General features: G+C 41.9%; 1 protein-coding gene across 2 annotated transcripts in view; it reads right to left on the bottom strand.

Annotated features, from left to right (window-relative positions):
• LOC111141578 (ribophorin II) overlaps positions 1-25,538 on the bottom strand; it is a 66,793-nt gene that overhangs the window by 15,600 nt on the left and 25,655 nt on the right. For both annotated transcript variants that reach the window (XM_022494239.1, XM_022494238.1), the window contains 6 exons: positions 20,096-20,171; positions 18,961-19,095; positions 16,780-16,956; positions 15,385-15,503; positions 13,472-13,577; positions 1,394-1,485 (listed from right to left, as the gene is read on the bottom strand). In XM_022494239.1, coding sequence (XP_022349947.1) covers positions 1,394-1,485; positions 13,472-13,577; positions 15,385-15,503; positions 16,780-16,956; positions 18,961-19,095; positions 20,096-20,171 — 705 coding nt within the window. The remainder of the gene's footprint in view (positions 1-1,393; positions 1,486-13,471; positions 13,578-15,384; positions 15,504-16,779; positions 16,957-18,960; positions 19,096-20,095; positions 20,172-25,538) is intronic.

A 25,538-nucleotide genomic window follows, 5' to 3' on the forward strand; every position in this document is an offset into this window, starting at 1 on the left:
AAGAGAGAAGCTGTCTGTGGCCGGAGGGCAAACCGCAGTGAGAGAGCCAGGACGAGAAAAGCACAGAATAAACTCTGGGCTCTGGGGCAAGGCTATGCAGACACTCCAGGCTTTCACTTCAAGGACCTAAGGATGTCAGCTGCACCACGTCAGGCACCAGCGGGGCACACACATGCACGCAAGTGGAGTGGAAAGCTGGGTGGACAAGGCCGCGACTGCCACGAGAAGTCATCGCGGCGTTGATGTCGGCAGTTACATGCGAGCGAGGTCGGGACGTGAGGGGGTAGGAGACACAAAACAAGAAGGGCACTCATTCTTTTTCTTTTTTTTTTTTTTTGAATGCTGTATTTTTTCCTGGACACGGTTTCAATGTATTTTTCCTGCCTGAAATTGGATTTTTTAAAGAGTAATTTTCTCAAAAGGCAGACCTGATGAAAAAACTTTTCACAGCTCCCTCCTGGGATAGTAGGGGAAGATGGCCAGGGGAAAAACAAGGTTTTACACTTAGGCTTTCTATTTACTTATTAGTAAAACCAACGCTTCACCCATATAGAGAATTAAACTTTGCAAAGCACTTTCACAGATCTTATGTCAGTGGATTCTCAATAGTGCTCTCATCGTCAATGTCACTGAAAACTAAGCCAGAGAGAGAAAGGCCCAGCTCCCTCATAGGACTTAGGAGAGAATGCTTAGCTTCTAGGCTCTGGCTAACATCTCTGGTCTTCATAATGGCCTAGAGGGTTCACCTTCCTTCCACCTAGCTGAGTAAAGCTGGGGTCTGAACTAACCCAGAGGTCTAGATAGGCCCCCCAAAAACCCAAGGATCTGGGAGAGGGCTGACGAAGAGGCTTCATACAGTGCTCTGCCCCCATAATCAACTGCCAACAGCTACCTAGAAGTTTGTGTTAAAAAAAGATTCTGAGCACAGCGGGAGCAAATGTTATGACTGATCAGTGATGCTGTCCACGAACCTGAGAAAGGAAATCACGGCCCCAGAACTAGTTATCTTCCATCTCAATTAGAAGGACCTCTGAGGTGTTCAACCAATTTCAGACCCACTGTGGGTCAAAGAGAGTTGTCAGGAGGCCATTAAAAACCAGTTCAGGACTATGAAGATAAAGTCTTTTAAAAAAATGTCATCAGAACTAAATAATGTGCAGAGCTGACTTGGACTCAGACACTCCCCATTCCTTTGTGGACGGACCGCCCGTATAGATACCCCCCGGCAGATCTGCCAGGATGCTGCTTGGCGCGGTGCCAGCAAAACTGGAGCCTCTGCAGTTGCAGGCGCAAGCTGGGTCACTGCTGACATGGGAATAGGGTTCCGTGCCTGGGCGCGCTCCTGTCAGCGCAAGCCCGAGCTCCCCCTGCGCCAAGAAGGCGCCCCACCTACCGGGTGGTTTTGGGTGCAATGCTCTGATCCTTGTCCACGGTGGAGAGATCAACATTCGTGATGCCAACTTCAGTGGAGATCTTGACTCGGAGCTAGAGTGAGACATATAAGAAAATCACCAGGAATTAACAGGCATATCCAAATTTTCCTCACAAAGATGATCCTAGGATGGGAGTCTTCAACGATATTAGTAAAACTGCCTCAGCCAGGTAGGATTTCCACTTCTCCTACCACCAAGGCTCAAAAGCAACTCCTTGGTTCTTACCCCTTCTTCCCTTCTTTGGCTTTGGTTGGATGGTATATACTAAAAGAGGAAATGAAAACCGATTTTTTCGTGTGCCCTTTAAAATAAATAAGGGGGAAAACCTGTAAGCAGTAACCTTCAAATAATTCAAATCAACAAGTACTCAATTCCCAGGACGGCTATTGTTTGCTATGTGGAAGACTTTATACACGGACTCTGTAACAACGATTTCATTTAATCCTCACAACTCTCTAAGGCAGTGCTATTTGAGGTCAGGAAATTGAAGATGAAAAAGATGAAGCCACTCACTTGAGTTTAGCTGGCTAAACTTGGTATTCAAGCTCAGGCACTCTGACTCAGCGTCCATGCTCTTAAGCACCTTGCCATCCAGCTTCCCGGGAACACTTAACTCTATGCCAGGCAGTACTGGAGGTCTGCCCACGAAGCCCTACGACACCACAGCTGTCATCTGCACTGTTCGCCAGGGACTTCTGGTTTTCCCTCTGAGCACAAGGCAGAGCCGTACTTCCCAGACCACTGGAGTCAGGTGTGGTCACGTGACTTGCTTTGGGCAGTGAAATGTGAGCCCCTCAATGGAAGCTTTAAAAGTCAGTGTGTGATTCTCTCCTTTTCTCCGACATGGACATAGACAATGTGCAGAGAGAGGTTTGCTCCTTCAGCCTGGGTCCTGGAAGAAGGACAGCCTGAAGGCAGACCTCCAGCTGACACACTAAGGAACCTAGCACGGCGAAAAACCAAACTTCTGCTGTTCTAAGCTACAGAGACTTGGAGTTTGATAGCAGCACAAACCAGTCCATCTTGACTGTTAGTGTTTGAATTCTATGCGTGCCCTATAAACATGTTCACGAAGAGGAGCTAGCCAACACAATAAACAGGAACTTCTAAAAAATTAGCTTAAGTGTATAAAATTCCAAGAGGCAGAAAACATTCTGAAAGTCTATTCATGGGAAATTTTTTATCTAAAATCTAAGTTTTAATGTGCAAATTACAAAAACCCAAGGCACTTATGTGCAAACATACCCATAAGACTTCCAAATATTTTTAAGATTTTATTTATTTATTTGACAGAGATCACAAGTAGGCAGAGAGACAGATTGGGGGGGGGGGAAGCAGGCTCCCTGCTGAGCAGAGAGCAGGATGTGGGGCTCGATCCCAGGACCCTGAGATCATGACCTGAGCCGAAGGCAGAGGCTTTAACCCACTGAGCCACCCAGGCGCCCCAGACTTCCAAATATTTGATAAGCTTGAATGTAATGCTTAGGAAATCCTTGCCAAATCCACTGGTTTATAGTCTAAGTCAAGATCAAGGAACAGAGACAGAGGACTGGGCAAATAATTGAAGGACGGCTTTGGCATTTCGCTAAAATGCACTATCAAGGTGTGACAGCCTCAAATCAAGGACTAAGAAGAAAAATTAAAAAGGGATAAAGATAACTACCAAGCAATTCCTTTTAACAACTTCTTTCCCACCTCCGTAATAACCATTTTGGGACAACGGCCTCAATTATCAGATCGAATAGAGGTATTCTGTTTTATTTAAAAACAACAACAGGGACGCCTGGGTGGCTCAGTTGGTTAAGCAGCTGCCTTCGGCTCAGGTCATGATCCCAGCGTCCTGGGATCGAGTCCCACATCGGGCTCCTTGCTCATCAGGGAGCCTGCTTCTCCCTCTGCCTCTGCCTGCCATTCTGTCTGCCTGTGCTTGCTCTCTCTCCCTCTCTCTCTCTCTGACAAATAAATAAATAAAATCTTTAAAAACAAACAAACAAAAAACAACAACAACAACAACAACAGGGGGTGCCTGGGTGGCTCAGTGGGTTAAAGCCTCTGCCTTCAGCTCAGGTCATGATCCCTGCATCAGGCTCTCTGCTCAGAGGGGAGCCTGCTTCCTCCTCTCTCTGACTGCCTCTCTGCCTACTTGTAATCTCGGTCTGTCAAATAAATAAATAAAATCTTTAAAACAACAACAACAACAACAACAACAACAACAACAAAAAAACACCTTGAAATGTAAAAGAGTTATTACCAGAAGCTGTAAGGATGATTATTACCTCCTACTTTTGCATATATAGCCATCTATTGGCAGAATTATATCCAGCAGCACTGCCTGTCACTGAGTCTAGGCAACTGGGTGAATCATGGTGGTAGGGAAGGGAAATAGATGGCCTTCAAGTTGAATAAACCCCCAAAGGAAGAGCTGGGGGGCCTCTCTTTCGGCTCTTTGGGCTCTGTGCTGAGCAAACAGCTTCACGACTCAATAGAGGGGTCAGAACCAGAGCAAACTCTGCTATATAAACCCAGTGTGGAGAGACACTGACATCATCTGAAGGAAAAAACTAGAGTAGAAGGCTCAAGCAAAGAAGCAGCCCAAGAGCTGTGGTCAGGCTACTGACATCCAGCAATAGCCCACTAACAGCACCTTCCCGACATCCCCCAAGGGCATCTGGAGCGCCCGGGTGCAGGGGATTTACAGGGATGGCAAGATGCACTTCCTGTCCTACAGGGAAACACAGATGCAAAGCTGAACTTTAACAAACCAGGCTGCTGCTTTTTTTTTTTTTTTTTAAAGATTTTATTTCTTTATTTGTCAGAGAGAGAGAGCACGCACAAGCAGGCAGAGGCAGAGAGAGAAGCAGGCTCCCTGCCAAGCAAGTAGCCCGATGTGGGACTCGATCCCAGAACCCTGGGATCATGACCTGAGCCAAAGACAGTGGGTTAACCGACTGAGCCACCTAGGCGTCCCCAGGCTGCTGCTTTAATGGAGGGATGTTCCAAGTGCTACCAAAGCACAGAAGAAGAAACTGTGACCTCAGTCGGCCTGCGGGTGGCCCTGGGTCAGGCAGCAAGAAAGGAGCCTGGCGATATTCCACGCTATCGAAACAATCTGTCTTCACAGTTAACTACTCTGCAATCTTCACCAACGTTAACCAGCTAATTCCTTCTTCACTTCTTTGACTCAGTCTCTAACGCCTTACTCATTTAATTTGTAAATGTGATCCTAAAATCACTGTTCCACCTAAATGTCCATAAACAGAAGACTAGTTACATGAATACACTATGAATCACCACGGAATAATTTAAAAAGCCAAGGTAGATGTCTATGGACAGATACAGAGATATTATCACCTACTTTAGAATACATAGCCATCCACTGACAGCGCTGTCTGTCATGGAGTCCAGACAACTGGGTGAATTATGGCAGGGGAGTGGCAGAGGGCTGGGGGCGGGGTGGGGGGTGTGGGGGTGGGTGTTGAGGGTGGGGAGGCCATCGAGTTGAAAAGACCCCAGAGGAGAAAGCTGGGAGCCTCTACTTTGTGATAAATACAGCGGTTTATAGAATAATCCCTTTTTGTGTAAACAAGAAAGGATATGCACATTCATTAATAAACGCATCCTTCTTTTTCTTAAAATGTACATAGTTAACTGTTAAGATTCCCCTGAGAAGAGGAGCTGGACTGAAGGGATGAGAAGGCTCTTACATTTCATTATATACATTTTTGCACTTTGAATTTTTTTAAACTACATGCATATTTTATTCCTTTTTTCTTTGAAAAAACATGGATTATCTGAGCAATGAGACTGTGTGCCCTTTACTTTCTTCTTTATAAACATTTTGTATTAAAAAGCAACAACCCCTTAAATATGATTTTAAAAATAATACTCTTCCTGGGGCGCCTGGGTGGCTCAGTGGGTTAAAGCCTCTGCCTTCGGCTCAAGTCATGATCCCAGGGTCCTGGAATCGAGCCCCGCATCGGGCTCTCTGCTCAGTGTGGAGCCTGCTTCCTCCTCTCTTTCTGCCTGCCTCTCTGCCTACTTGTCATCTCTGTCTCTCAAATAAATAAATAAAAATCTTTAAAAAAAATAAATAAAAATAATACTCTTCCTTTCTGTAGATGGGTATATGGAGACAGATGTTAAAAGATTTGGGTAAGGCTCTGAATGTATCCTCATTATAATGACAGAAAAGCCATCAACTTTCCGGGTTTTTACTTAGAATCCTGACTATATTTCAACAAGAACATGGTCGATAAGGTCTGCTAATCAACATTCAACTGTGTGTTTGTTCTAAAGACATCATAAGCACTCCCAGACAATACAGACACATGGATGACAAAAGGGCAAATCACAGTGAACTCAAGTCATCTTGGGTTTGCTCTCAGCCCTAATTCTAAAAGGCTTCCTAAGTTAAAGGGTTTTTTGTTGCAGAGAAACAACGTAGGGCTGTTCTTAAATAGGGAACAGTTTAAAACAAGTCCTTCTGCTCCTAAGATCTTACTACAAATGGGTCTCTGGAAACACTGAAAAGAAAAGCGTTTTTATGCTACTCTTTTAAAGCAAACTGAGAAATAAAAATTATAACTTTTTCCAAAGACGTGTTATAAAGAATTCAGAGTAGGATCCCGCTGGGTTAGCTGCTTCTTCCTTCACACTAACACTTCAGGATTAGTTTTTACAATAGGAAAGGGACGTGTTTAGCCACTTTAAATGCAGCTAAGCCTGCTTCACACTGAATCATACTAGTGCTTTCCTTGCTGGTTCTGCATCCCACATACACCTCAAAAAATGTTTTAACACTAGGAAATGCAGTCTTTCTGCTGAGAGTAATAACCCCCCAGTTTAGCTCATTACTGTCAAAAATGATGGTGCATTAGGGGCAATTAATGCTAATGACAGCTTCGAAAACCCATGTTTCCCCTGACAGCAAGTCCAATGTCAATGAATGCTATTACAGGCCTTCCACACCAAACCACCATTAATGTACTCTGACCAATGTCAAGCTTCTCTCAGGAGAGTAAACAGGACCTGCTGACCTGCTCTGAGGTTCTAAGTGTGATTATTACTGAAATTACAAAGTAACGTTGCATACGTGACAGAGGTCAGAACACACACACATAAAGCTATAACATAATGAAGAAGGAGAGATTTTGTTTTTTGTTTTTTTTTAATATTTTATTTATTTATTTGACAGACAGAGATCACAAGTAGGCAGAGAGGCAGGCAGAGAGAGGGGGAAGCAGGCTCCCCACTGAGCAGAGAGCCCAATGCGGGGCTCGATCCCAGGACCCTGAGATCATGACCTGAGCTGAAGGCAGAGGTTTAACCTGCTGAGCCACCCAGGCGCCCCAAGAAGGAGAGATTTTGTAATGCTTACTTCATCACTGGGAAGGAAAGGGACAGCAATGGCCTCAGTTGGGGCTTATCATTGCAAGAATAATAGTTATTAGCCATTTCTGCTATTTTGCACTTAGATAATATTTCTAACAATCACAGAAACACTTGGACAAACACCAGATTTGAAGTTACAAAAAGGCAAGCTGTTACAGAAACCAAGACAGCACAGTATTGGTATAAGGATAAAAATACAGGTTAATGGACTACAACTGCAGGGTGCCTGGGTGGCTCAGTGGGTTAAGCCTCTGCCTTCAGTTCGGGTCATGATCTCAGGGTCCTGGGATCAAGTCCTGCATCGGGCTCTCTGCTCAGCAGGGGTCCTGCTTCCGCCATCTCTCTGCCTGCCTCTCTGCCTACTTGTAATCTGTCAAATAAATAAATAAAATCTTTAAAAATTTTTTTTAAAAAATGGACTACAACTGCAAGCCTAGAAATTAACCCTTGCCTTTATGGTCGACTGATTTTTGATGCCAAGACAATTCAATAAGGAAAGAATGATCTTCAACAGAAGCTGCTGGGATTTCCACATACATAAGAAAGCAGTTAGACCTCGCCCTTACACCACATACAAAAACTCAAAATCAATTAGGAACCTAATATGAGAGCTAAAGTTGTAAGAGGAGTAAATCTTCATAACCTTGGATTAGGCATTGGTTTCTTAGATGTGGCACCAGAAGCAATGAAAGAGAAATAAAGAAACTGAACGTCGTCAAAATTAAAACAAATCACGTATCTGATAAGAGACCTGTATCCAGAATATATTAGCTCAATAACATAAAAAGACAAACAACATAATAAAAAGAGAAAATAAGAAGTATACAGATTGGAAAGGAAGAAATAAAAAGAAAAAAAAATTTTAATGGGCAAAGGATATACAAAGATCTACAAATGTCCAATAAGCATATGAAAAGATGTTCAATATCATTAGCTATCAGGGAAATCCAAATCAAAACTTCAAATGAGAAACCACTTCCTACCCATGTATGATGGCCAGAATGAAAAGAAAAATAACAAGTGTTGGTTAGGATGTAGAGAAACTGGAGGTCTTATCTATTACTAGTAGAAATGTAAAATGGTGCAAATTCTTTGCAAAACAGTTTGTCAGTTCCTCGAAAAGTTAAACATAGAGTTTATCATATAACCCACCATTCCACTGCTTGGCACACATCTCATAAAACAGAAAACAGAAGTCCTAACAAAAATGTGTACGTGAGGGGCGCCTGTGTGGCTCAGTGGGTTAAAGCCTCTGCCTTCAGCTCAGGTCATGATCCCAGGGTCCTGGGATGGAGCCCCACATCGGGCTCTCTGCTCCACGGGGAGCCTGCTTCCTCCACTCTCTCTGCCTGCCTCTCTGCCTACTTGTGATCTCTGTCTGTCAAATAAATAAATAAAATAAAATCTTTAAAAAAAAACGTGTACGTGAATGTTCACAGCAGCATTAAGTATAATTGCCAAAAAAGTGGAAAAACTCCAAATGTCCATCAACTGATGAACTGATAAAATGCTATACCTACACGATAGAATATTACGTGGCCATAAAAGGAATAAAGTACTCATACAGGCTACAACATGAATTAACATGAAAAGTATCATGCTAATTAAAAAGACCAGACACAAAATGCCACATATTATATGATACCATTTATATGAAATGTCCAAAATAGGCAAATCATAGAGACAAAAAGTAGACTAGTAATTGTCAGTACTGGAAAGAGGCTATATTGCTATAGAATAAGGAATGTCTACTACAGACATGGGATTGTTTTCTGGGTGATACATGTGTTACGGAATTTGATAGTGGTGATGGTTGCAAAACTCTGCAAATTTTCTAAAAAACCCATTGGGGGGCGCCTGGGTGGCTCAGTGGGTTAAGCCGCTGCCTTCAGCTCAGGTCATGATCTCAGGGTCCTGGGATCGAGTCCCGCATCGGGCTCTCTGCTCAGCAGGGAGCCTGCTTCCCTCTCTCTCTCTCTCTCTCTCTGCCTGCCTCTCTGTCTACTTGTGATCTCTCTCTGTCAAATAAATAAATAAAATCTTTAAAAAAAAAAAAAAAACCCATTGGGGCCCCAGGTGGCTCAACTGGTTAAGTGGCCGACTTTTGGTTTCGGCTCAGGTCACAATCTCAGGGTGGTGGGTTTGAGACCCGTGTCGGGCTTGGCGTTTAGCACGGAGTCTCCTTGAGATTGTCTCTCCCATAACCTCTGCCCCTCTGCCTGTGTGCACATGCGTGCTCTCTCTCCCTCTCTCTAAAATAAACAAATCTTTAAAGAAAATATATACTAAAAACACTGAATTATATATACTTTAATGGGTATATGAATTATATTTTCAATAAAGCTGTTATTTAAAAAGAAAACAAACCCAAGATATTTTATCTAGGATATAAAGCTCACCCTTCAAAGATGAATTACCATAGTTCTAACAGCCCAGGAATGTAGGTAAACGTCTTTATACCACTCCATCCTTTTCTTCTAAAATTGTCTGAGATGGAGACTAAGTACTGAAAAAATAAGGTTTGGTCTCCACTCATAGGGAGTTCCAAGTCCAATGAAAAAGCAACACAATATAAGCAAGCAATGGTAATACAAATCAATAAGAACAGTTACTGACAGGATATAAAATACTACAGCAACAAAAGTAAACTTGGAAGTATGTTGAAACCCTAAATATAAATATAGGGGGAAAAAACCTTAAAAACCATTAGAAGAAAATATTGGAGATTATCTTTATCGCCTTGGAGTAGCACAGGACTTTTTAAAAACACAAGACACACAAACAACCTAGGCAAAACATTTTTAAATTAGGCTTCATTGAAAATAACTTTTGTGCATCAAAAGATGCCATAAACCAACACTGAGGGAAGATATCTGATGCTTTTAACTAAGGGTCAGTTTCCAGAACACCAACAGCCTCCAAAATTCAGTAACAAAAAGACTAACAAACCCAAAGAAAAACAGACAAACGCAGACAACAGTTCACAGAAAAGGAAAACTAAAAGGCCAATAAACACAAGGAAAAAAATGTTCAATCTCATTAGTAACCAAGGAAAAACATTAAAACAAGACATCATTATGGAGTGCCCAGCTGGCTCAGTTGGTGAAACGTGGGATTCTTGATCTCAGGGTCATGAGTTCAAGCCCCGCATTAGGGTCAGCCATTACTAAAAAATAAAACTTAAAAAGAAAAAATAGACACCACTTCATATCCATCAATTTATCAAATATTCGTAATACCAAAAGGTAGGTAAGAATATGAAGAGAAGAGCAATTTGGCAATACCTAATAAAGCTAGGGGCACCTGGGTAGCTCAGTCGTTAAGCGTCTGCCTTCTGCTCAAGTCATGATCACAAAGTCCTGAGATCGATCCCTGCTCCTCCCTCTCCCACTGCTTGTATGCCCTCTCTCGCTCGCTCTCTCTGTGTCAAATAAATAAAAATCTTTAAAAAAAAAAAAAAAAAGACTGTAAAGGTAGAAAGAAGAAAAGATTTCAGGAAAAAAAATTTTTTAAAGAAAGGAATGTCTGCCTTTTAATGTGTTTGGTTGCAAATAAGGACCCTTAATAAGGGAAGCTAAAATTCAAAGAATCTAGATTTTAAAGGTTTAAGGTGCACACTACAATAGTTTTCACCCCAATTTTGTGTTAGTGGATGGACTAGGATCAGATGTCTCATGCCCAAAAAAGTCAGACATGAGGTAGAGAAAAGGCAGAGATGAGAGTTCCCGAAAATATCTTCCTTTCCGACAAACTTTAAATATAAGTGTTTAATCTACCTACTTTAAGTAATGCCCCACTTTTGAAAAGGTCAAACTTTTCAGCTGCCTTGTCCTTTCAAGTGTCATTGGAGCCAACTTGAGGAGCTTTCTAAAGGTCAAATCTGGGATAATGTGAACAACAAAATAAATGATAAAAAAAAAGTAAAGGATCATAACCTATAAAGTAAAATAAACTTCCATGAGCCCAAAATGTTATAAATAATTGAAAAATAAATGAAGACAGGGTTGGGAGAGGGATAGCTTTTCCTTACAGCAGAATTCTAATTAATAAATGTAGAAAGAATGAAAGAGAAAATCACCTTTTGGCAGTCAACCTATTAATAACAGTTGCAGGCAAGATCACCAGGATATTTGCAGACTCAATTACAAAGCAGAAAACAGCAACTTTATAGAGAGAAACCTAGCAGGCACCACCTTAATCAAGTGATCAAGGTTAACATTTACACCAGCAATGAGACATATCAACATCATGTACTTCCTAAGAAGATGCACTGAGAGGGAAAAAGCATCACTTTTGGAGTTTTCTTACAAAAAAACAGGTGGCCTGAGTTTAATTTTGAGGAAACTCAAAACCCAAAGTAAGGGACATTCTACAAGCTAAACAGAGAGTACTTCTAAAGTATCAAGGTCATAAAAGAAACTATATTATAACTTAGAGGAGGCGAAAGGGACATATGACCCTAACTTGAATCCCAGATTAGAATAGGGACACTGGTCGGATAACTAGTGAAATTTGAATTAAAGTCTATAGATTAGTTAGTAGCATGCATCATGTTAATTTCCTGGGTCTGATAACTATATAACAGTTACATAAGACATTAATATTTGGGGAAGCTGGATAAAGGGCATTCTTGATACTACTTTACTTGGTTAAGTCCATTCCCACAAAGTCACAGATAAATGAGGTATAGTTTTCCATCCTTAAAACCTAAAAACTCAGGGCATGTCATGGCTCAGTTGGTTAAGCCTCTGCCTTCGGCTCAGGTCATGGTCTCCGGGTCCTGGGACTGAGCCCCACGTCAGGCTCTCTGCTCAGTAGGAAGTCTGCTCCCTCTGTATGCTCACTCTTTCTTTCTCGTTCTCAAAAATAAATAAATGAAAAATCTTTTTTAAAAAAAGTTTAAAAACATGTTTAAAAAAAAACGAAAAACTTCATTACTTCACATGGAAATTCTTCATACCGTTTTTGCAACTTAAGACCAAAATTATTTCAAAATGAAAAAGTTTGATTAAAGAAAGAAAAACAAGGGGTGACTGGCTGACTCAGTTGCTGAAGCATGTGACTCTTGATCGCAGGGTCATGAGTTTGAGCTCCATGCTGGGCACAGGATTTACTTAAAAAAATAAAGACTAAAATAAACTTTTAAAAAAGAAAAAAAAAGTGAGTGGCAAATGACACCTGAATAGTTAAGAAAAAAGAGTTCTCCCAAAGAGTGTGTATTTAACTATTCAGGAGAGGCACAGGACCACTCCAAGTTTCCCTCACCCAAAAGAATGCACAAGAATTAAGTAGATACAGCAAAGACACAGCAAAAGCACTGAGAAAGGACAGCTGAAGGGAGTGATGCCATAACAAAGGCCAGAGCTGGAGCTGCACACAGCCCTGCACAGGCTGCCTATTCATCAAAGCGTGCTAAACAAACTCATACTGGGCAGGGAACCCACCCAAGCACAGGCTGGATGACCTTGGACAAGTTACTCCACCCCTATGAGCCTCTTCTGTGCAGTGAAGATGGCTTCATCTGTGTCTTAGGGTTGTAGTAAGACAAAAATAATGTAAGCGAAAGCACACAGAACTAGGCTTCTCATGTCATAGGCCTTCAATAAAGGGTTCATACTGATGATTCTAATTAAGAATAAGAAATGGTTGGGGCACCTGGGTGGCTCAGTGGGTTAAGCCTCTGCCTTCGGCTCAGGTCATGGTCTCAGGGTCCCAGGATCGAGCCCCACATTGGGCTCTCTGCTCTGCGGGGAGCCTGCTTCCCCTCTCTCTCTGCCTGCCTCTCTGCCTACTTATGGTCTCTCTCTCTTTGTCAAATAAACAGAGAAAAGAAAAAAGAAATGGTTAAATCATATCCCATAGTTTAAGAAAGTAGAAAAACATGTAATTCATCCTAAATAAACTTCTACGGAAAAGGTTAAAATGAAAGCCACAGTGCCTGAAGGGGTATACTCCAATTAGCTAGGAAAACCACTAATGTGAAATTCCTCACTCCCCAAGCATCTGATAAATGAGGCGTAGTTTGCCATCCTTAGAACCACTTTGGATCTTTGGATCTTCAACACAACTAGCGTTAGCTAAATATGTGAAACACAATTCATTATGAAACTTACTGATTTTCGGGCAACCCTCTAGGGTCCCCTCCCTCCTCAGGAGCTTTGTACTTATCACTTTAGTATCACTCAATAAACTTGTGCTGCCCACCCAAAAAAAAAAAAAAAAAAGAAAGAAAGAAAGAAACTTACTGATTTTCTTTTGTATTTTACCCAGAGAGCCTCATTACAGTATGTCCCTGGGTGCTTTTCATCACCTAATTAGCATCAGACACTTTTCTAAATCTATCAAGACCTACCACACAAAATATCATAATAAGAATACTTATGTCTCAGTGAAATTATAGGTGATTTTTATTTTTTCTACCTCCTAAATTTTATGTGAGATACTAAATCATACCAGAAAATGAATAATTTACAAATAAAACTCACTATGATCAAGTTCTTGGTGAAGCGTAGTTTAAACTTACCCTTCTCTTAACATATTCACATTAACTTGGCTGTAAAATGAAGTCAATATACCAGACGATTAATCCTGTGTGCCTACTTGGTCATTTCCTTTGATTTAATGGGGATGACAAGAAAAGCACTTACCTCGACACTATTTGCAATATAACGGTTGTCACCTTCAACTTTGACAGAGAAGTCATAATAACCACTGGAAAATTTGACATTCATGAAGTTTAATTCAAAAACATCCCTGTTAAGAATGACAGCGGGGTTAGCAAGAACTCACATAGCAAAGTCATGAATGTAACAAATTGGCCACACGTGGCCCTCCTTGAGACAAACCAGGGTTATGCCACGTCTTCTCCTTTAAACTTCCCACCCAGCTGGGCCACCTCCTGCTCAAGCACAGATTATGCTGTGGGCAAAACTTCAGAGAGATCTAAAATGACCTCCTCCTTCTAGTCTCTGAAGTCTTCTTTCCTTTGTTTCCTCCTCTCCACTCCTAAAACCCCACCCCCTCGGGTAGGCTTCCACAATTAAATGCAAAACAGTCTACAGTATGATCCCTATTATGTTTAAAAAAGAGACAGCGAGAGAGTAGAAATGTTCAAAAAGGTTGGTGCAGAGCAGTATAATTGCAGGCAATTTTTTATACTACTTCTACTTTTCTGTGTTTTGTGAATTTCCTAAAAATGACATGTCTTACTTTTATGAAAATATCAGTAACTTTTATTTTAAAGGGGAGGAAAGGTAGAGAATTAACTCCAACTACATAGCCAAATCCCAAATGTCTTTTACCATTCCACTCATCATTCCTAAAAATGATTCTGCTTTTTAATTTGACATATTGTCTGTTTATCTTTATCATTGTCTAAGAAATGAATATTCTTGGGGCACCTGGCTGGCTCAGTCAGTAGAGCATGCGACAATTTTTTTTTTCTTTTTAGCATGTGACTCTTGACCCTCTGGGGTTCAAGCCCCATATTGCACCTAAAGCTTACTTAAAATAAAAAATAAATAAAAGAAATGGATATTCTCTCTAAAACTCAGAGTTCCCAGTCTTAGCTTACCAATTTAACACTTAACAAGATCTCGTATAAAAACTGATCCTTAATTCTTTTAAAATTTCCTTAACAATATGCAACCATTAAAAATAAGACTAAAGGGGCACCTTGGTGGCTCTGTCGGTTAAAGGTCTGCCTTTGACTCAGGTCAGGTCATGATCCTGAGATCCTGGGATCCCGGGATCAGGCCCTGTCATTGGGCTCCCTCTCTGTACTCACTGCCTGCGGCACACCTCCCTCCCCTGCCGCGCACCCCCTCCTCCACCCCGTTCCCACCCATTCTGATCTCTCTCTCTCTCTCTCAAATAAATAAACAAAAATATTTTTTTAAAAATAAGACTGAAGAAGATTTAATCCTATGGGGGAAATAATCATGAGACACTGTTATAGACAAAGCATAATCCTAATTCAATTAAAAATATATTTATTTGCATAGAAAAAGGGCTGACAAAAAAAAAAAACGACAAAATGTGAACAGGAGTTATCTCTAGGTGGTAGAACTATCAGTGATTTACATTTTATTTTGGGGCTTTTCTGTATTTCTCCTACAATAAATATGTATTACTCATATATCAAGAAAAAACAGCATCAAATTTAAAACTTGCTACTTACATCACAATGACAAGACAGAGACAACTAGAAATAGATACGGAAGGAAACATTAAAACTAAAACAAAATTCTTTTAGCTTTATTTTTTGTTGTTATTGTTGTTTGTTTTTTAGTGATCTCTACACCCAATTTGCGGCTTAAACTCACAACCCTGAAATTAAGATTCCTATGCTCTACCAATTATGTGAGCCCGGTGCCCCTCTTCTAGCTTTAAAAAAACCCTTTTCTTAAATAACTATACATTAGGAAGTCAAATTTACCTAAGCAAAGTTTAGGTAAATTTGATTTGGGGATACTTCATAATATCCATATTAATTCGTGTTATATTGGCTGCAGGCAAAACAAGTCTATTGGCACCCTTCAAAAATAAGTTCAAGACTTACCCGACAGGGGTAAAAGATGTCTTCTGGAGGACAGTGGCTCTGGAAGCAACAGATTTAGCATGTTCTAGTTTAACAGTGGCCTGAGTCAGAGGCTGAGACAGAACATTGGTGACCTGCAACTAGAAATAAATTTTAAAATTATCTGTAGCAACAAAGGCCAAAGGAGTACAAAATTTTGTTTCTGGGGAGATTTATCCACAGGGAGCCAGCTCTGCAGGGGAAGAGACTCTTTATTTCAAGACCTCTTCACTGACTCTGGTCTACGATCTATCAGAAATCAGACACAAAATACAAGGAGATTGGTGATGGGATAGATTATAGAATGTTAGAGGTGGGGGGGGAATCTTAAAGATGATCTCGTCCAACACTCATTCTTCAGACGGGGATGGGCACTTTACACACAACCTCCTTTATCAATCATCTGAGATAGACGGCATCATCTCTACTTTACAGATGAAGAAACTGAGGCCACAGGGCCAGTTCAGTTGGTCTAGGACTCAAACCACAGCCCATCTAGCTACAAAGCCAGTACTTCTACTTTGCTCTCCTAGCTGCCCCCTCCTGACTTACGGTGAACTGTGTTAATCAGATGATTTCTCACCCCAGCCTCGACGAGGCTGTGAGCACAGGCAGGGAGAGGAGAGGCAATTTTGAAAGAGAAGGCACTTCCTCAGGAGAATATTTAAAGAGGCCACCAGAGTAGAACTGATGGAACTGTCCTGCGTGGAACCCCAATGTCTACCATAAATAGAATACTAAGTTCTTATGAGGATGTTAGCTTATCACTGATTTCCAAACATCAAAATATGCCTCATTTGAGATGAAAACTCCAAGCTTACTCAAGATCTGTGCATTTCCTCTGTTCAGAGAATCACCATAAAAAAGCAGTCTCTGCTTCCTGCTGAGCGAGGAGGGACATGCTATGAAGAGGCAGAAAGACAAACTTCCAACAGGAGGAAGAGACCTGGTGTTAACAACTGTAAGCACCAGAATTACAGGGGAATTTAGAAAAAGTGGTCTTTAAATAATGTATTTAGAAAGTTCTGGTACTGGAAAATGCCTTTTAGAAGCAAGACTCCTCTATACATTTAGTGTTATGACCCCAGAAATACAATTTTCTTGCATTTAATTTCTCAAAAGACTGGTGATAAAAAATCTTCCAGGAAAAAAAAAACCTTTTCTGGATTTTTTTGAAGAGTTCTGTGACTAGTTCAACCACAGGTCATATCCCCAATTCCAGGCTAAGGGAAATGAGCTTTGCTCTACTTTTAATGGGTATGTCCTCGGTTGGGGCAGGAAGGTGGTTACAATTAGATCTCCACCAGTCCTTAGATTTCTGAGAGCCTTCCACTGGAAAAAGGTCAGGGCCGCACAGCTTGGACATGGAAGTCATACCCGAAGGATAGCCTGCTCGTAAGTGTCTGAAGGAGAGCCCTCGGGCACAACCACAACTGGCACGTGATAGCGGTTCTGAGAGAGCGCAGCGGCAGCAGAGGCCACGCTGAAGGCTTCTGAGAGTGACTCAAAGTTCTTCTTGCTGAAGATGGCATTCATGAGTTGGATGACCTGATCCTGAAAGAAAAGGGGAAATGCAACTTGAGATCGTCCTCTGGCAGGAAGGTGGTCATCTTGACCAAAACCCTGAAAAGATTGGTATTATCAATTATCAATGTTTTCCAAATGAGGAAAATGAGGTTAAAAGGCTAAGTAACTCCTACAAGTTATAATAGGAAAAGAAAAAACAGAAAAAAAAAAGCAAGACCAAAATTCACATGTAAGTCTGTCTCCTCCCAGAAGAAAATATATTCTTTCCTAATTCCTTTCACCCTCCCACCTAACCTAACTTCCTTCCCGACTCCCCTCTGAGCAGTACACTGGAGTTAAGTTTGAATTCAGAAGACCAAACCTTATAGCCAAAAATGTACATTAGAAAGAAACTAAAATAACTTTCCATTAAGAACTAATGGGCTGTTTAGAGAAGAAAACTAAAAGCAGTTTTTTTAAAAAAGTGGAAGCTAAAAGGCATTATTAAAATTCTGGAGGTTGTTTGCTTAAGAGGAAACATTTTCCACTTCAATCAGTTTTGTTTTTTAAAACCTCCAATCTAACAAAAGAGCTCCCTTGTTCCCGACAGTGTTATTCATAGTCGACATGAAATAATTTTCTTTAATTGTACCAATTACATTTTTCCGTCACTAGGCTGTTGACATGTTAAAATGGGTGACTATTCACCAGAATGGTTATGTCAAAAGCAGTGACAGCCAAATTACTCCATCCAAATACCTGGTTAGCAGAAGCTTGGGAATAAAGCAAGAAAAAGTTTAAGTTGTGTATGTAGAATATCACCAACTCATCTACCATGCTGTGTATAGGAGAGTTCCTAAATGATTTGTAACGTAAGACCCACATTCCTGTACTCCACCCATCGTAGAAATTAAGAAAGTATTGCATCTCCAGATCTTCTATACTCAGGATGAACCAAAGACAACAGAAGAATACTAATACATGAATAAATTATTAGGTCATATCCTCCAGAGAAAATAGAAAATCAATTCAAATTACCCAAGACAGATCATTAATTACTATTTACTTGAAGAAACTCAGCACAAAACTCAAAATGCATGAAAGAAATCAAAGTTCTAACTTGGAACCCAAATCTCTCCTCCTAAAATTAAAACAACAGCAGCTTGTCTTTTAAATCCTTTAGCTCAAGGGTTGGTAGCCTTCTCACAAACAAGGGGTACAAAGAAGAGTCCGGCTCAAAAAGATTTCCCACACACATTCCAACCAAAGGTTCTTTCAGGTTAATGAGCTCCTCTTGGGGAGGGGGGACCCACAAAGAAAAGAAAAAAAAATTAAGTCTTGGTAGATGTCTGGTAGACACACATGCCTCTCAGATAAGTATATCAATCAGCAAAGATAATTAAGATTTAGCCATTGCCAAAGATGAGGTGGAAGGGAGAACAGGGCACTTCTCAAGGAGAAGGGTTTGCCTGGGCCACCGACGTGGAAATCACTCAAGAAACAAGCAGTAAGGAGTACCAGAAGAGAGAGAGGTGAAACTAGTGTAATCATGTGGCCTTCTTGTCACCACCTCATGACATACCCTCCCCAATTTAAAGCAAATGTAACAAGGCTGGAGATCTACTACCCAACATGTGGGAAAGAGAGAGCCCACAGCATGGGGAGACCTGGTTTAGGGGCATCGCTACTACCTATTATCTGTGTGTCCCCACATGTGTCATGCTGCCATTTTACAGAGGGACCAAGTCTGACTGAGCATATTACTCAGATTTCCTATGATGATCAAATGAGCCACACATAAAAATGTTTTATAAACTATAAAGTATTATAAGACAAAAAAATAAGTTAAGTGTGACACCGTTTACATGTCTATTCCACAGATAACCAGTTTCTTGAGGATAGGCATTACATGTTTCTCATTTTCAATGCCTAACCCAAGACACCGTGTGACTACACCCCAAGCCGAAGTCAACATCCCCTCTGAAAAAAACTGTTCTTAGCAGATGAAGTCAACAACCCCTTTGGGTTTCACGCCCGAGAATGGTTAGGTACCTCCTTAATGGATGGCTCCGTGCCCACATGGTCCATGAGCTTGTAGGTGGCAGCCACAAATAAGGCTGTGGTTTCCAGTCCTTCTTCAAACTGGAGATACACACCTCCCAGTTCATCGAGGCGAGCAACAAGATCCTGTCACAACAAAATGGAAGCAGGCTGGAAGTCAAGTGATCACAGAAGGAGATATGCAAACCACAGTCACCCCGTGTAGGCAGTTTTGAGAAATTTCACTCTACATCTCTAAATCTGGAGAACCACATTAAATCTGGAGTACTCTGTCAAACAAGATGCTGAGGCAGAGAATAAAGTGTACTCCACAGGCACCTGGAGAGACAGTGTCTTCCGCAGCCCTGGGAACGCCCCCTTCCCTGACCCCTGGTACTCAAGCCCAAGCCCCTGAGTCAGAGCACTGAGGAACCCAGGCTGCAGGGCACCCAGGAAGCATCAGGTCACAGGTGGATTCCACAGCCATCTGTCTGGATACAATCTACATAGCAGAGTACTGCTCTTTCTCATTCAGTGCACTAAAGGATGGACAGAGACATGCTCCTCTCCTGGGCAACAAGATAAGGCAGCAAACATGCCTGTGGGGCACCCAGTGAGGACACCGGGTGGACTGCCTGTCATCACGGACTATGTCGTCCACGAGAGCGGTCTCTGAGCAGCAGGAGGTCCTGGGCAAAGGAAAGGATCAAGTCATTCTAAAAACACAGTGAGCCCTTGCCAAGCACCTATTACGAATCAGGTACTTTAGAACCCCACTTGTTCTTACAACACCATATAAGGAATCGTGGCTCAGACATGAAATAATTTGTCCGAGATTACAAAGAACTAAGTAGCAGAAAAAAATACCTAAATTTCAGGTTTGTTAGGCTCTAAAATCTGTGGACTATGAACCTATACCGACAAAGGGCTGGCAAAGTAAACTGTTACCTAATGGATGGTGTAACTATCCTACCCTAGCGAATATCCCCCAGGACATATTGCTCTCATACAAAGAACGGAAGTGTGGCATGGGTGTGAAGAGAAACATCACTGGCCAAAATAAGCCATGCATGTCTATCTGCAAGACTCTTTTAAAGGGTTTCAAAGACAGGAGATGGGAAATTCATTTGGCGAAATAAATTCACACCTCAATCTCCTCCACGATGCTCCTCAAGTCAGCGTGCTGGGACAGGTGGGATGCCGTCTGCAGAGCCTGGACTGTTCTGGAAGATAAAAGTGAATGTCAAGTCTTACCTCCTTTCATCTGCTCATTCCTGCTCGAATTGGGATGCTTTCAGGAATATCCCTCTCCTGTTCTTTAGAAGTATAAGACTGTCTCAGCCGTTAAGGAGCATAATTACAATCCAGTTGGGAAAAGCTGCTACATTACAAAGATCCTAACAGCAGGAAAAGGCAATCCAGGCAACATGACCTGAAGTAAGTACTATGGGCACTTAGTAAGTGTGGGCACTTAGAGAAGAGACAGAGAACAAGTTCACCCTTTCTGGAAATCCGTTTTGTTCCTAGTGGCTTCGCATACCAAACACTGAGTAAGACTCGCTTAGGTTTAGAAGAGTTAGGCTCTTTTGGGAGAACAGAATTCAAGTGGATCGAGGGTATCTGGCAGCTCTGAGCTGCACAAAGCACTGTGCTAGGCAGAACTTAGCTGCCCGGGTAACTTTCTACTTTTCTCACTCTAAGACCGAAGAAATATTATGGAATACACATTTGCAGACTGTTGGGTAGAATTTGGAGCAACTTTTCTGACACCAGACCCACATGCTATGAACAGGAAGCCGTCACTAGACACGTGCTGACTGCTCCAATACTCGTGCCATCCTCGCCCTGCTGGGAGACCTGAAAGTCACTCACCCTTCAGGCATTAAGTAAGATAAAAGTAATTTGGTTCTGAAACCAGAATTTATTCTCTTTTTCTTTCCCTACCACTTATTCCTGATTATAAAAGCATGTATTTGTCAAAAATAAAATTCCTTTAACACCTACCCTAAACATAAGTCTTTTCCAACTTATTAACTTAATAATACGATGTGTATGTCTTTCAGTATCGGTACATATAAACATCCTTCACTCTTATGAACCAGGACATAGTACTCTACTGCTTGGATGGACCACAGTTTACTCCCTGACTCTCTCGTGGACACACATTTTTGTTGTACCATGTCATACAGTGCTGCACCAAGCCTCATTCACCAGTCTATTTTTAAATTGAACTGAAATTTACATAAGAAAATTAACCAGGGACGCCTGGGTGGCTCAGTAGGTTAAGCGGCTGCCTTCGGCTCAGGTCATGGTCCCAGCGTCCTGGGATCGAGTCCCACATCGGGCTCCTTGCTTGGCGGGGAGCCTGCTTCTCCCTCTGCCTCTGCCTGCCACTCTGCCTGTGCTTGTGCTCTCGCTCTCTCTCTAACAAATAAATAAATAAAATCTTTAAAAAAAAAAAAAATGGTTGTGTTAAAAAAAAAAAGAAAATTAACCATTTAGGGGGCGCCTGGGTGGCTCAGTGGGTTAAAGCCTCTGCCTTCCACTCAGATCATGATCCCAGGGTCCTGGGATCGAGCCCTGTGTTGGGCTCTCTGCTCAGCAGGAGTCTGCTTCCTCCTCTCTCTGCTTGCCTCTCTGCCTACTTGTGATCTCTGTTTGTCAAATAAATAAATAAAACTTTAAAAAAAAAAAAAGAAAGAAAGAAAATTAACCATTTGAAAAGTGAACAATGCAGTGGTATTTAGTATGTCTCTATCTCACCACCTCCGTGTAGTTCCAAAATGTTTCTGTTTTCAAAAGAAAACCCTGAAGCCATTGAGCAGCTTCTTCCTAGCTTAATGGGCACAGCCCCTGGAACCCCCAATCTACATCTGGGTCTATGGATTTACCTACTCTGAACAACTCATATAAATGGGATCATACACTATGTAACCTGCGTCTGGCTCCTTTCCCTTCGCCTCATGTGTTCAAGGCTCACTTTGTTGTGGCGTGTGTCAGTACGTCATCCTTTCTATGGCTTGTTCATGTAGCTGCATCCACTGATGAATATATTTCTGTAAGATAAACTTTACAGGTAGAATGTGGTAGGTGCACACACATAAGATTTTTTTAATTAGATTCTACTCTCTTAGCGCAGATAACTTGGAAAATAGAAATGGTGGTTTTCCGGGTGGAATGGAGAAAGCAGAGGACCCCCAGTGGTTAAGCAAAAGCTGCCTCAACCCCAGAACGGTCCCTTATTTCCCAAGAGGTGGAGAAAGCAGAGGACCCCCGGTGGTTAAGCAAAAGCTGCCTCAACCCCAGAACGGTCCCTTATTTCCCAAGAGGTGACGGGGCTTTTCTGTAAAACCACCACTTGTCCATCAAGTCATCATGGTGGGGAATGTAGAGAGAGTCTGTCTGCTTCCATTGAGATCATAACCATTTAGATTCCCTCTGTGGAAAACTAATCCCACTAAGGTGACAAGCTAGAAAACAGAGCAGTTACAGTTCATGGGCAGGGAAGCCCCGAACATTCAAAGACTGCTATGGGATGCTTGTTGTTCAAATGCACTAGAGAAAATGAAACCTGAACTTCCAAACAAGATAAAAAATCCCACATTTGCCCGTAACAAATGCTGAGCCCACAAAAGGCTGCTAAGATAGCCAGGAAAGAACTTTTCAATTAAGATATTTTTCTCTTTACAACGAGTGAATGTCATGCTGGTAACAACTTCAGAAGTTTTTAAGAATAAAATTAATCCACTTAGCTTTTGAAAAGTTTTGTCACTGGCTTTAATTACTTACTCTCCAGTCAGTAATTTCTTTCCCTCTGGAATACTGTATTCAAACCCTAAGAAAGCCGATCTTATCTTGCTAATATACAGCAGATGCTTTAAAAGAAATTGGGTTATGAGAGACCACAATGGCATCTTTTCAGATGGTTCATTCAAACCTGCAGGTTTTTTTCTCCATTCTAGACAAGTTTCCGAAGATTCATATCCTAGAATAAGTCCATTTAAATGCAGAAGGCCCATTTAGAAGTCTTCATTTATATCGGATTTCCTTAAACAGGGCAAGGGCAAGTTGGTAGTAATGTTATACAAGGCAAACAAGGCATCCTGCTAGTTTGATCTTCACAATAATCCTAGGAGAAAACTATCACTGTCCCCATTTTACACATGAAAACACTGAGGTGTAGGGCAATTAAACAGCCTGCTCATGGTTGCAGAGGTATTAAGTAGAAGGATTTAGATCTGAACACAGTTCTTTCGATCCCAAGCACGTGCTCTTTCTACCTGCAGGCTTTCTTCAAGAGACTAGAAACATCAAAGTACAGTTTCAGCCTTTATTCACTCCTTGTGGGGTACCTACCAAGCACCAATGTGTGAGCCCCATAAATAAAGAAGCTTACAATCTAATATAGAAATGACTACAGTACAACCAAGGAAGTAACCAGCTTCCTAAGAAAGGGACGTAGGAAAGAAGTGCTCAAGAGGAGGAGGAGCTTTCGTTGTGTGCCCACTAGGAACCAGGCACTACACTAGATTCTTCGCATGCATTATCTCATTTAATCCTGTCACTATTCTACGATGTAAGGATTATTGGTCCACCTTTTACAGATGAGGCTCAGGGAGGCTCGTAACTAACCCAAAGTCACACAGCAAGTAAGGAACAGAGCTGCTGTTCATACTAACTAATTAACTAGCTAACTAACTCCAAAATGGATATACTCTCTTTGTATTTTTTCCTGTTCTGGGATTTTGAGGAAGAAGACTTTCTTTTTTGCTTGGAAGGAAATGGGAAAGATTCTGTTGTAGAAGGTGGCATCAGATTGAGGCACTGACAGTGATATCATGACATGAGACTAGGGATCTCACTGGGGATCCTTGGGGATCTTCCCCAAGAGATTATGAGAGACCAAAATAATGTGACCTAAAACTGAAGGAGAGCAGGGTCAAATACTGGGCAAAATGTATACAAAACATCAGCCTTAGGAAAAGTAGCCCCAAAGTCGCTAATGACTAACCATATGAAAATGAGTAGGGTGTAAATGACACAGAGAATGTAACTGACTAGGAGCCCTGTCTTTAACAAAGCTTCCAGTTTAAAAACATTTTGATTTTACTTAGTCAAAACAATCCCACCCCCACCCCCAAAAAGCTGGGAAACAACTGAACTAACTATTCTGCAACAGGGAATCGGTGTCCCCAACCTCTTGCTAAATAATTAACAGGAGGCCAGGCACGCTCCACCCTTTTTGGGGGGTTGCAACTGAATGGGGGACACAAACAAACAAAAAATACATAGACCGTTTTAAATGAGGAGTTTCGGTGTTAAAGGAGAAAACTACATATACCGTTACTCTCAAGTTTGGTCAACATCCTCAAGTCAGTCACAACATTTAAGTTCGAAACGAAGAGGAAAATTGCTCAGTTCTTTTCCTATAAGGTGCTTCTCCTTCACCCAAGCCTTTTGCAGAGGAGTAGAGTCTGATTCCTAGAATGCTCCCCGCTCTGAGCACCCACGTCTCCCACCAGATGCTGTCTCACAACTTCAAGGGATCCCGTAAGCCCTCTTCCGGTGCAGAGCCCCCACTGCCAACAGCTCACCGTGCTCAACAAGGGATGTACATGGCTCGCTGGCCTCACGGCTCCCTCAGTCATCTCCTAACCCTGGCTGCAGCCTCTCACTTCAAAAGCAATTCTGTCTTTCTAGGGCAGTGCGTTCATGCTCTGCCTCAGTGTCGTGAGGAACACGGTGTCCAGATGAGCCCATCAGGACAGGGACCTTGCCTGCCTCAGTTCAATACCGCGTCTGTGGTGCTCGGCAGAACCCATGGCTCATACGAGGCGCCCAGAAAAGACTTGCTGAACCAGTGGATGAACAGTCTCCACCACAAATGAAGCCTGAGACGCGCTCGACACGACAACTTACGCTAACACAGTCTCCTCCTTGCTGAGGCGAGCGGTAAGGGCGCTGAGTGCTTCTTGGGAAGCCAAGGGAAGGCCAAAGCCGCTGAGGGCGGCCACAGCATGGTAGATCTGGGTAACAGATGAGTCTTCACTGACAGCTGCCAGGAGCAGATCTTTGGTCTCATTTGAAATAGAGATCTAAGAAAGGATTGGCAGACACAGTTTTAGAACAGGTGCTGGCAGTCTATGGCAAACAACACAGGGAGGGACTGCCCAAGTCACACTACCCGGCGGCGCACGATCGTCCCCCCTTCGGCTCCTCAGACGCCAGAATTCAGTGTCTGTGGGAATGCCGCACAACACTTTTGAAAAGATTCTGGCAAGTCACTGGTCTACTTATATGGGTCCCCTCTGTTCGATAAATTGGATTTCCAGAACTCTGGTATGAGGGGCATTCTTCCTTTACTTTGAACATTTTTAAACATTAAAGGAAGATGGAAGGAAAAATCAAGGCTTCCCAGAAGAGAGGCAATATAGGAGAAAGTTATTTAAAAGGCACAAAAAGTGAAGACTTGGGGAAAAAGTAAACTCCATTTTCTTAAGAAAAATAAAATCATAAGAATGGAACTTCCACCCACACTAATGGATTCTCATTGTTTAAAAAAAAAAAAAAATTAATCTGACACAACCCTC

This window comes from Enhydra lutris, unplaced genomic scaffold, assembly GCF_002288905.1.
Source record: "Enhydra lutris kenyoni isolate GAN:26980312 unplaced genomic scaffold, ASM228890v2 scaffoldscaffold6, whole genome shotgun sequence".
NCBI lineage: Eukaryota > Metazoa > Chordata > Mammalia > Carnivora > Mustelidae > Enhydra > Enhydra lutris.